At 36.0% G+C, this 13059-nt stretch overlaps 1 protein-coding gene across 3 annotated transcripts; it reads left to right on the top strand.

Moving 5' to 3' along the window:
• The first annotated feature begins 8905 nt into the window (after positions 1-8905).
• LOC129882543 (uncharacterized) lies at positions 8906-12601 on the top strand. 3 transcript variants are annotated; one of them, XM_055956891.1, is made up of 3 exons: positions 8906-9065; positions 9147-9198; positions 10751-12601. In XM_055956891.1, the coding sequence occupies exons 1-3, from the start codon at positions 9019-9021 to the stop codon at positions 12416-12418; spliced, it is 1767 nt and encodes a 588-aa protein (XP_055812866.1). In that variant the 5' UTR covers positions 8906-9018; the 3' UTR covers positions 12419-12601. The 3 variants fall into 3 exon arrangements, with proteins under 3 accessions (XP_055812866.1, XP_055812867.1, XP_055812868.1); XM_055956892.1 differs by having other exon boundaries at positions 8909-9065; positions 9160-9198; XM_055956893.1 differs by lacking the exon at positions 9147-9198 and having other exon boundaries at positions 8909-9065.
• The last annotated feature ends 458 nt before the right edge of the window (positions 12602-13059 follow it).

Raw genomic sequence — 13059 nt, 5'->3', positions numbered from 1 at the left:
TTCCTTTCAAATTAGAGTTTATGATGTTGTTATTCAGTATATTAAATGTCTTAAATGAGGCTGGAAGTGGAAAAATTATATAAGGATGCTTGATATTAGAAACAAACTAAATTGAAGTTGTTATAGTCAAATCAAAGTCGAGTAGTGTGTTGTGATTGTGGTGTTGTGGCTGCAGATGGTTGGATTACGTGTTACAGAGCTGTAAAATATTCTAAAAGGGGTGTGGTTACTATTGGTTGCAGCCACATGACCCTCCGTTTCGTATTGTTAAAGGTCTTATGAAATAAAGGTTAAAAACTCTATTTTGGCATAGTAGTTTGGAGCTAGTTGTTTAGAGTTGTATTGAGTAATGTTAAAGTGATTTGATTGTATATATAGCTTCTGGTTGTTGTTGATAATATGGTTGCTAAGATTAGCTGTTGGATAGGGCAAGTTACAGGAGAGATGATGCCCGATTTCCGGTAATTTCAGAACTAGTAATGAACTAGTCGAGGGAAATGGATAGGGAAACGATTCCTATGGATACTTGGTTGTAGAGTTAGAAATTGGAAAGTGAAAGGTTATTAACCTTAGTATTTCTTTCATGTTAAATAGGTTCAAAAGACGACGAGGTGAACGTGGTGAAGGGTAATCCATAAGAGGTATGTGAAGCTACCTTCTTTCTCTTGGCATGTTTTTAGCATAAGTATGTGAGGCTACCCTTCTTTTCTCTTGATATGTTCTTGACATAAATATGATGTTATGATGATATGTTTATGGCACCGAGTCCCTTGATGGGCCAAGTATGATATATATTACTATCTAAGGATCGGGCCGAACGTTCCTCAGCATATGTTACTATCTAGGGATCGGGCCGTACATTCTATGGCACATATGTATATGAAGACTACATGAGGGAAAGTAGAGAGTATGTAAAGACATACCTTCTTTGTTTTGGCATGTCTTAGAATTAAGTAAGTATTAATATGAACTTTGGGGGAAATTCTATTCATACGTCTCGAGTGTGATTCATGATTTTTGTTCTTAAAGATTCTCCGATAGTTAATGTCCTTGACTTTTATGAGTTATTTTGTATTGTCTTAATTCATGCCTATGATTTCTAAGGCTTTTTTGATATGATCAATAGTGATAATTGAAGGATGATTGATATGACTATCGTCATGATTTTCAAATGACAATTTGTCTTTATTACTTCAGTAAGTCTTTGACAACATTTTAAATTGCATATGGTTACTCACTACTCTACTCGTGTATACTGTGACCCTTCTTTTACCGAGTCTCGGGCCGGGTATGTAATCGTGCGCAGTTCACTGCATTATCTATCGAGTTCCTCATCAAAGGGACGGTACGCTATATGAAGATATGATAATGCAATGACATGATCAACTCACCGAGTCCCTCACTAGAGGATCAGGTACGTATGTATATATATATATATATATATATAAGGCGGTAATGGCGCTGGGTCTTATGATGGTCCTACAGTTATGATTCACCGAGTCCCTGAAAGGGCCAGCTATATTGTATAATATGAGCATGCATGTTTTCATGATCCATAAGGTACAGGTACAGTGTTTTCTTAAGTAGCATGTTTATCCCCCTGACTCTCTCTATTTCAGATATGCTTCCAGTTATGCTTTGTATACTCATTACATATGTTGTATTGACCCCCCTTTCTTGGGGGGCTACATTTCATGCCCGCAGGTACAGGTACACACTTTGGGGATCCGTCATCATAGGACTCCCACTCAGCAATTAAGAAGTGCTCTATTGTGCCGGAGCCTAGATTTTGGTACCAACCCTTGATGTATATATTTATCTATTTACGGGTATGGTGGGGGCCCTATCCCACCTTATGTTACTGTTCTTACTCTTATAGGTCGATGGACATATATATGGGTTGTATATGTATGTGTATATGGTTGTTCCTATATTTAGTGATGGCCTCGTCGGCTTATATGTTATCATGCTTATCGATACATTATAACTCAAACAGGGCACAGGTTTATTTATAGTTAGCAGGGGTATACGCGAGTGTCTAGTTCGGGCACCCATCATGGCCTACGGAGTTGGATCATAATGGGGGGGTATACGATCAATCTCTCTTATCCCTCTTGATTTCAACAAGCTATACCATTAAGGATAATGTTAATTTTAGTTTTGAGGGAGTTTTACTTGTTCTGTATGTTAATTAATTTTAGTAATTTATAATTTTATTTTACATAATTCCCACTGTTGTGTTTAGAAGCTGAGTTGGTTCTACATTTTCCTATGGTCTTACTACACATTCTTGATATTCGCGCTTAGTGACTTTCTATAGGCCTTGTCCTCTCAATGAATCTATGGTGCATGATGAAAAATCATCTCGATACATAGTAGTGAGTCAATAAACTCAAAAATATTTCTTTATACCGCAGTTCTTTCTCAAGGAGAAAAATATTTTTTAATTTTTTTTTTCTTTTTGAGTCTTTTTGTGTCGAACCGGGTTGGTGTTTTTAATGATTGGATGAATTTCTTATGGAAAACACCATATTTTAGTATTTAATTGAGTTTTTTGCCACACCTCTTACAAGAGGGACAACCAAAAAATATTATGATTGGCAAAGGTAAAAATTTTCAAATGATATTTTGGGAAAAGCAAATTGGAAGGCAATCTTTTGTCATGGTTTGTACATTCTTGATTTGTCTTTAAGACTTATAAGTGAGGATATCCTCGTTTTAGTTTGTCAAATGTCATTTGATTCAATTAATTTTGAGAATGGCTTGTGAATTTGTTGGATTGAAATGCCTTGTGCAGAAAAAAATTGATTCATTCTTGTATATATGTGTTATCTAGAACTTGCCCCAAAATGTATTGTAAGGAAGAATTCTAGATTTGATTTGGCTTGAAAGGTGAACCTAGCCCTTTTTAATCAGCCACTACATCCCAAATTTCCTCCAAATAAAATAATCCTAGTCAGCACCTTTAGGCCTTAACCGAATTCTTTAGACACCTTGTCGCATACGTTGAACCAATATAACTCTTTATCTTGATACCCTCATGCATCCTCATATGCTAAATATTGTGAAATAGGCTAAAAGCCTAAGTTTGGGAGAGAAGCGAAGAAAAGATGAATGATGGAAAATGTAGGCAAAAGCCTAAGTTTGGGGGGTTGTGCAAAAGGGAAAACAAAGAGTTTTGAGCCAAATAAGTATAGAGCACCACAAGTTTTATAAGGAAAAATTGCTGAAAATAAATGAAAGAATGAAAGAAAGAAGCAAAAATAATTAGATGTCGGCTCAATGGATGCATAACATTCAAGTGGAAAGAAAAATGAGGAAGTGAAGTTAGTGATCTTCATCAAAAAAGGAGAAATAAGGTGGATGGCAAAGCCAAAAATATGAGAGGATGCTCAAAATGAGGAATGAAAGCATTAGGGAGGCATCTTAGTTACTTGACCAAATGATACCCCACCTTTTTCCCCAACCTAAGTTAATCATGCAGTATTTTGAGATTTTGAGTCTTGTCAATCTACATTAGTGGCAATCTACATACAGGGCAAGCCTATGGGTCAATGTGAATATACTTAAATTCATTTGTGAGAGTGAGTGGGTTTCTTTATACCTTGTGGATTTTGCCTCAAAATAGAGCTTTCATGTTGAACCCACGTTTTGTTTACACGATATACTTTGGAAATTTTGACATCTTTGTTGAGTTGGAGATGAGTTGGTTTAGACTCGAATTCTTGAATTAGTGCCATATTTTAATGCTAATTGAAGGGGTTTTAGTTCCTAGTAGACATTCCTTAGAAAAAGAAAGTTCAAAGAATTTGAACCTAAAAATCACTAAACCGCCCGAACGAAGGAACTGATGCCTCACAGAAGCTGACAACCGTCTTGCCGGCTAAACGTCAGCTGAACTGGAGCATATTGAAATGGTATTTATGGTATATTATACCCCGTATGTTTACACGTTAAATTATTCACAAGCAAGTCAACTTAAATTAAAGGCGGTGTTATATTCTGCATTTTGTTCGCATCGGACTACTCGTGAGTTAATGGACATAAATTCAAGGACTTTTAATTTTGAATTTTTATATGGCTTGACTTGTGTATAAATTTCAATTAGTGTAGAAATATTAATTGATATTAGGGATTAATTAACCATGGTTGGATTATTATGTGGGAATTTGGATTTAATTAAGAGGAATTAAGTTAATAGTGGGATGAAAAGTGGCCCCCACTGCCACATGGCCAATTCTGATTGGCCCATGTGTTAGTAGGGGACAAGTAGGCTTATTGGGCAGCCACTTGGTCTCCTTGTTGATTAAAAATCGGTAGCACTTGATCTCTTTATTGACAAAAAAAATCTGCAGCATTGTTCTCTCCAAGAAGAAAGAGACTCTCACCTTCATCAAATGGAGATAGAGAAAAGTAACAAGAGAGAGAGTGCCACGGCCAGCCATGGAAGCTCCACCAAGCACGGCCATCTCCTCTATTTTCTTACACCATTAAATTCCTAAAGTGTTCTACATATCCACCATTAAGTTTTAATTGAAGGAGAAACCACAAACATGCCATGGAAGCTCTTGAAAGCTCATGGCCATGGCCATGGCAGCAGCTCCAAGTTTGGTGATTAAAGGGTAGTTATGTTTAAGTATTCCAACAAATTAAAAGGTCTACAGTGACGTGAAGCATCCATTAGACCAACCAAAAATATTCATCCTTTCAATCTTCAAATTTCAGCAAACTAAGGAGCTAAGTATCAAGGTAAGAGTTGATCATTTTTTATAGTTTTAGGGTGAGTTTGAAAGTTTTGTGAGTGTATAAACGTGAATTAAATATATGAAATCATGTGTGTTGATGCTGAAATATTGGTGAAACATCAAGGGCTGTTTGGTGTAGATGATGGTGAACTAATTGTGCTTAGTATTTTGATTGTTATTGTTATGGATTTTATTATAAGAATGAAGGTATTTAGTGGTTAAAGTTGAAGCTAAAATTTATGTGGGCTGTTGTAAGGATTTTCGTGACGATAATGTAGTTTACTTGTATATGAAAAGGAGGATATAATTGTCTTGTGGCTGCTGCTATGTCTCAAGAAAATTTGATGAAAAGTTAGTACGAAATAAGGTGTAAAAATCGTATGTGGTTTCCTTGGTGTGACCACAAGTATTCGCAAGGTTCCAAACATCCTTATGTTGTTAATTAGGGGTTGTTTTGATATGTTGTATGCTGGTTGGATTGTTGGGATGTTGTATTTCCAAGATTGGATTTAGGAATGTTTCGATGAAAACGTTAAGACTCTGGATCATTAAAGATAATTTGAAGATGTAGTAGTTGTATGTGGACTTGGATTGTTATCGAATGTTATGGATGTGGGTTGCCTTAATTTAGAAATAATGTTATAATGAAGAGATTAAATTGTATTAAATGGAATGGAATTGGAAGTAAGAAAACTCCATGATTAGTGTTGGTATTGAAATTGATAGTATTGGAGTTGCTTGAATCAAATTGGGTTGATTGTTGTGGTTGCTATTACTGTTATAGATTATGTGTTACAGTGAAGAAATTGTATATGCTAATGTTAAATCTCCATTTGGACCGTGTTGGGGCTATTCTAAGCTAAAAATGGTGGATTAATTTTGATTAATGTTTTGATTGTTATTGTGGCTGATTATATAATGAAAATGAAAGAATTTGTATGTCAAGTTGGAGTTGTAATTATTTTACAAACGGATTGTACATGTGGCTACTTGTGTTGGCTTGGAGGATTGAGTGTAGTTATGATTTTGCATTGTATGGTTAATTGTTGGGCTGTTATAAATCATCTTGATAAGGTGTGGTGGTTGCAACCTATTATAAGTAATTTGATAGCATTATAGTCGTCATGTTCATAATCAACGAAAGTCAAATGTTTTGTGGACTATTTGGAGTATTCTTGAATCTCGTTTTGGCTTGTCTTGACATGGCATTTGAATGTGTGATTGTTGATGTTACTTGGTGGTTGTATGGCTGATTTAGAGGCGAGGAGAGTGAGCATTATAGGGGAGGTGTTGTCCAATTTCTTTTTGAAATAACCTACTAATGACAAAATACGTTTTATGCCTCTCTATAGCTTAACAATAGTGCTTAACGTCTTAATATAAGTTGAAACATTATGGGGAAGCATATACATGTTGTGTGTGGATAAACGCTAAAGGTATGTAAAGTTGTCCCTCCTTTCTTTTGGCATGTTTTAGATTTAAGTAATGAATGATATGAGCTTGAGGGTAATTCTATTCATAAATGCCGAGTATAATTCACGATCCTTATTTACTTCTTGATGTTAGAACTCTTACAATATTTGAGCTATTGCCTCTCAAGTCTTCTATACGTTAGAAAGTAGTCAGTATGTAAAGCCTATTCCTTCTTTTTTTTGGTCATGTCTTAGATATAAGTGACGAATGATATGTACATGAAATTTGGGGTAATTCTATTCATGAGCTTCGAGCGCGATTCATGATTTTTATTCACTTCTTGATGTTAGAACTCTTACAATAATTGAGCTATTGCTTCTCAAGTCTTCTATATGTTGGGAAGTAGTCAATATGTAAAGCTACCCTTCTTTCTTTTGGCATGATCCATATGAAACAAACGGACAACAAATGTATAAATTCCAAAGAAGCTCCTATTCTTAAAGACACTAGGATGGCTAATATTCTTGATTCTTAGAAATTATATCATATGTCTTGATACATGTGTATAGTTTCAGTCGTCCTAGTTTAGTATAATTCATAATGACATATTTCGGTATGTGATAATAATATGCATGACTTGTTTCGTAAGGCACAGGTACAGTGATTTCTTGATTATAATTCTTGTCTCCTGAATCTCTACTTCAGATGTGATCTCCTTTATGGTATTTTATGCTTTATATACTCAATACATATGTCCTACTGACTCCCTCTCTTTGGGGGGATGCATTTCATGCCCGCAGGTACAGATACTCATTTTGGGGATCCACCAGCTTAGGATTTCCACTCGACTATTTTGGATTAATTCATTGTCCCGGAGCCTAGATTTTTGGTACCAACCCTTTTGATGTATATATTTATTTATCTAGGGGTACGGCAGGGCCCTGTCCCATCATATGCTACCGTTAATACTCTTAGAGGTCTGTAGACATGTGTGGGTTGTATATATGTATTATCCAGTTGTACTAGTATGACTTATGTTTGGACGTTCCCTTTTGTAGTGGCCGCCTTGTCGGTTTGCATGTATGCATATTTTGGGATATTGTATGTAGTGGCAGCCTTGTCGGCCTACGTATGTATAGTTGGGACGTTCCTACACATTACGTACTATGTTTATCTTTTGATGTTGTAACTCCTCAGGAGACGGGTTGCATTAATATAAATATAAGACAGTTTTGAGATGAGATTCTATTTCCTTAAGTCCCACATTATGTTTTATTGCGAAATGATTATAGTTAACAAGTGTGTACATGAATGTCCAGTTCGGGTACTAGTCATGGCCTACAGGGTTGGGTTGTGACATGCTACAATCAGCGCAGCACAATGGATGATCGGTGGTTCTTTGACCCCAGCGCATAAGCTCCTAGAAACACTGAAGGTTGAAGTGAGGAATCAACTTGCCTCTCACAATGATGGATCAACGGTTAGCCAGTCCAGTGCAAGTCTTGACGTGGAAACTGATGGACTAAAAACGTATCTATGAAAATTAGTGCTTTCTTTGGAAAGTTTCAAGGATCAAAATAGAAATTTGTACTATTATTTACCATTATTTTCATTATTCAATTTACTTGTAGTAGAGAGTAGAGAGTACAAAGAAGTTTCTAGAGAGATAGAGCCTTCATCTCTATACTGAAGAACTCTTAGTTTAGCGACAAAGAAACCTTCAATATTGTATTCTCCAAATCTTGGATTCAGATTTTGTACATCATTTTAGCTTGGAATGAAGATTTGTCTTCATTCTCTATTTTATGAGTAGCTAAATCTATAGCTAGGGTGTGTGTGCTTGATGGGGGTGTAAAACCTCGAATGAGTGTTGATTATTCTTCTCTAAAATTTATTGTATGACATGAAAATATTGTTGTCTTTAAGTTTTAATCCAAAAAATCAGTCGTTGCAAATATTGATTGAGATCTCTAATCCATTTTGGCTTGAAAAAGTAAAATGAAGTTGGGTAAGATTCAATAGTGAGGACTTGTTCAAATTACTTTATGGGATTGAGACAGGATGAGATAACACGAGTGATTTATCATTTAATGATGTTAGATAGGGATAGTCCATCTACTCAAGCAATACTTGGTGTTTTGTTTGAAAGGGTGTTTCTATTTGGAAGAAGCCAAGGGACATACACTTATAGTTCGGGAGAATATCAAAGTGTAGTATAGACCAAACGCTATCCATGTACCAATCTCTTTTGTTGAGGTTAATCATAGCCTATTTGAGTTGAAACTTTAATCGCTATGCACACATCCCTAGTCCTTTCCAATTTTGGTTTACGACATTGTTTTTAAAATCCATGTTTTCAATACTTAATAGTACTAATTTGTAGCTGTTATCTAAAACCCCCATTTATATATTTATGTTTGTTGAGAACTATAATTGCTAACTTGTTTAAATTGTCGAATCAATTGAAGAAGAGCCTCATCTGCCAGTCTTGACGTTCGCCCCTGACCTAATTAGTTGGGTATTGTTTTGCAAATGACCACCTATGCTCTAAAATAGGAGACATAATTGAGTGTTTACTAATCATAAAGAAAGTTTATATCTCCTATTCATAAGAATTTATACTTTATTTTATTTTTTATAGTTGCTTACTCAAATTTTTGGTGATCTTTATTTATAATTGTTTACTTAAATTTTTGGTGCATAAACTAGTAGCCATAAAAGGAGAAAAGGTTGTTTATCTTTTTCTCTCGCTAAATTAAAAAAAATAAAAAATATTGTCCAACAAGAAGGAAGGAAAACATTTTAGCATTTGGTGGGTCTTGGATTGATTCTTGTTTGGACCCCCGATTTTCCATATCTCATGCGGACCCTCTCCACCTTCGTTTTCTATCTCTGCTTTTCTTCTGGGTAAGCCCTAATTTCCTTTTGATATTTACTTACTACTTGTTAATAATCTGATGTTGTTCAATTAATTCCCAAAGTTTTTAGTTTCTTTTCTCAGGCGAGAGATCACTGCGCTGCCTCTATTGATATCTTTCTGGTGTGTATTTTCCTATGTCAAACCTGCTTTCACAGTCTAATCATTTCTTTCTGCAAAAATTATTCTGCCTTCTCCACTGCTTAATGTTATTCCGAATTATTAATCCTTCTCTTCCTGTCTTTTGTCTTCCATCGTGTTTGATTTAGAGTATGATGATCTCTTTTATATCCAGATTTAGATGAGAGGATCAGTAAGATTTTACAATGGCAATTTAATCAATGCTTAGGAATGAAAAATTGAACCATCACTTATGGTAAATATTGTGATAAATGAGGAAACTCCAACTGACAAGTTAATTCTGATGATCCTTAATCTGTGAAGCCTCTATCCAGAAGAATGTCTGTATGATTTTTCTGAGGGCTGGCCATCTTTCCCCTATTTTGAAAGTAAACTCTTGTTCACGAATAATGTTTCCATGGTGAATGGTTATCTATAAACTAACAATCTATGTGCTTGTTAAAGATGTTTGCAAGCTTAATCGGCTTCCCTTTCAATGATGGATGTGGTACATAAGGGTTGTATTTTAGTAATCTCTTACCACGTTATTACATGGTCATGTACTAGCAGAACTAGGAAGTTTAAGTGAATTGGCAATTATTATCATATAGGACAACATTGAAGAAGCACGGCATCTGAAATAACTTGACTATGTTTGCATAAATTGACACTACATTAAATTTAAACAAATGCCTTTTGTATTGCAAAGACTGAAGGGTACTTCAAGAAGGAGATATCATTTAGAGGAAGAAGGATATCTTCTTTAAAAAAAAACTAGACCCTTTCAAAATCAGTCAAACTGAGTGAAAATCGCTGAATCACGATAAAAAAGTTCTCAAATTTAGCATCTATTTAGCCACTGGAAAGAAAAATCTATGCGGCATTTCAGTGACAATCTTTGTTGCTTGGATTCTCCAAATTTGCTGCTGCACCAGTCGGATCCTCCAAAAATGCACTACTTTGGTGATTCCGACGCATCCATCAACACTATTGAAGAGTTCGAGCAACATAGGTGGCAAGAGATGGTAACCTCAACTTTCAATTTCCCAAAACACTCAGATTGTGGATTAGATCATGATCCACCAAACTGACGTGGATGATGCACTCCGGCCTTTTCAATTCAAATGCTTGTTGGTTGTTGTTCTTTAGTTGTAAAATTTTGTCTCAAGTTCATTTTGGATTTAATCTAAGGAGTAGCCATCAGATATGCATGCATCATCACAAGAATGCAAATACATCATACATATATCTCTTCTACATTCTGAGCTATGATGGGAAGTAAATGTCATTTTAGCTCGGTAAAGAATTGGGGTGGTAAATCAGTCACTCAAGCTCCTCATTGTTGTTGAACCATGTACATGTTTTTCATTTTTGAGTCCATTTCTCAATCAGCACAATATACTTTGTCATGCCTAACTCATCTGAATGTGACTCCTCTTCCCACTTGATCTTTCTGTTTTTTCCTTTATCTGAAGCATTTCTTTTGTGTATGTTTCAGTTGCTGAATATTCATCTTTTTCTTTGATTTCATCTTGAACTCTTTGTTTGTATGCAGATGGATGCAAACTCAGATTCTGTTTCACCAGAATTGTCTGATTCTTCTCTGCTTGGCCACATGAGCAACATTTTGGCTGTTGGCCCAACTGGACTTGCTCCTTCATGTGCTTTATGTCATAGATTGTTGACATCAGATAACGAGGCTGGTGAGTTTGAAGCAATAAATATGTGTGGTGATTGTAAATTCTTACTCCTGGAGGATTTTGGGTCGCCCATGCAAGATTATCAGAGGAGGACACCTGTGCCGAGCAGAAGGTTGTACAGCAGTTCTGAGTCAATTGAGAATCTCTTTACTCAACACTTCTCACAAATGATTAATCTGGCAAGGCTAAACCCAGCCAATGATCTAGAGCATGATAATCAATCAGTAGAAGGAGATGTTGGGTTAAGGTCAGTGCAGCGCACCAGTTCCCGGACCACTCCAAGTGGTTCTAGGAGGTGGAGGAGGGTTCATTCCGACGCCGAAAGTGATGGTGTTGATTCTCTCTTCGAAGAGACTGAATCAAATGTCACCATCAGCGGATATAGGAACTTTAGTGAAATTGAGTCCATCTCTTATAGTGCTTATGGAGGGAACTCTGATGCTTCTGTTGATGGTAATAGTTACCTTGATAATGATCATTCTTCTCACTCAGATGAAGGAAGTGACTTCGAGACTGATACTGATATTGACCCAATGCATGCTGGTATGTATAATTGGAACTCTGATAATGAGGGAGAAGATGATGATGACAATGAATGGGAGGAGGTTGATACTGATGCAGTACACTCTGTGGGTGCTAGAGCTCAACTACAAAGGTCATTACACCTAAATCAAAGCAATCACAGTGGAAATTGGCAAGGACAGTTTCATTCTTCTGAATTTCAGGGTACAGTTCGTTTCAGAATTCCCGAGGGAAGTCAAAGACATGTTACTGATATGTCAGCCAACTCACATGAGTTGGAACAATTCCAACAGACTGATGCTGCTGACTATCTTGATGCTAGAACTTTTGAGGAGTTATTGGAGCACCTCGCTGAAACAGATGGTTTCAGAAGAGGCGCACCACCTGCAGCTGTCTCTGTTTTAAATGATCTGCCCTGTTTGGTTGTTAAAGAAGACCACGAACAGCTGGACAGTTTGTCTTGTGCAATCTGCAAGGATTCTCTTTTTGTTGGCACAGTTGTAAACCGACTTCCTTGTTCTCACTTGTATCACCCCTCCTGTATTTTGCCTTGGCTAGCGTCAAGAAACTCGTGCCCCCTCTGCCGCTATGAACTTCCAACTGATGACCTTGATTATGAGTACAGAAAACAGAGTGCCAGTAGTAATTTGGTGATAGATCGAATCCCACAGCATGAAATAAATGAAGATGGATCTCCAGATAGCAGTGACAGTGAAAATGATGAATTTGGTTACAGTATAACAGAATCAGGAGAAGTGATCCATAATGAGGCTGTCAATGAACAATCTGGTGGTGAGGGTGCACGAGAAAGGTGGTTTCTTGCAGCTGCTGCTCCTGTTGTTGGTGTTGTTGGAGTCGTTCTGATGTTGTGGTTAGGAAACCCAATCATGGAGAGGAGCCTTAGTCTCCCTATTTTCTGTTCACAAGGGCAACGTACTAATCAACCTTTGCCTTCTCAGCAGGTTAATAACCGTGGCAGGAGATGGTGGTCTCTGTTTTAACTTTTTATATGCCTGTTCTAACATGTTTCTGATCATCAGATTGGTAAAGATTTAAAAAATCAGTAAAGAACCAATTTGAGGTATCATTTAGGTTGTATGTTGTGAACACACCTGTTTGTACTTGGATTTTCCGAAACTATCTCATCTTTATTAATGGCGAAGCTTACTCCGCTCTTGGATACACTGAGTGGCTATTCAGCCCTTTTGTTTTCAAAAAAAAATAGCCATGCCTTTTTGTCTTGCCAAAAATATGGCCAATGGCCACTCGGCTGTGCAGTTGCTTTCTTATTTATGAAAAAAATAATTAAAAAAAAATGTTGTGCTATTTTAAAAACAAAATCGTTGTTTTAATTTATTTATTTATTCTCCTTTTATTTTTTTTCGTTTATAATTGTTTCACTTTTTTTGTGTAAAAATGAATATATGTCTTTTTTTTTTGTTTATTCTTTTATTTATTAAGGTGGGAATGCATCGATAGTTAAATAAATATCGATACATTACATAATTATTTATATAATGTCGATACATGATTATACACATTTACAATATCAATATATTATATATACACTACATAATTATTTATACATCATATATACATGTGTATACATAATTTATAGAATATTGATACATGTTTGTACAAC

This window comes from Solanum dulcamara, chromosome 3 (genome assembly GCF_947179165.1).
Source record: "Solanum dulcamara chromosome 3, daSolDulc1.2, whole genome shotgun sequence".
In the NCBI taxonomy this organism is placed as follows: domain Eukaryota; kingdom Viridiplantae; phylum Streptophyta; class Magnoliopsida; order Solanales; family Solanaceae; genus Solanum; species Solanum dulcamara.
This window is presented reverse-complemented; position numbering and strand designations above follow the sequence as displayed.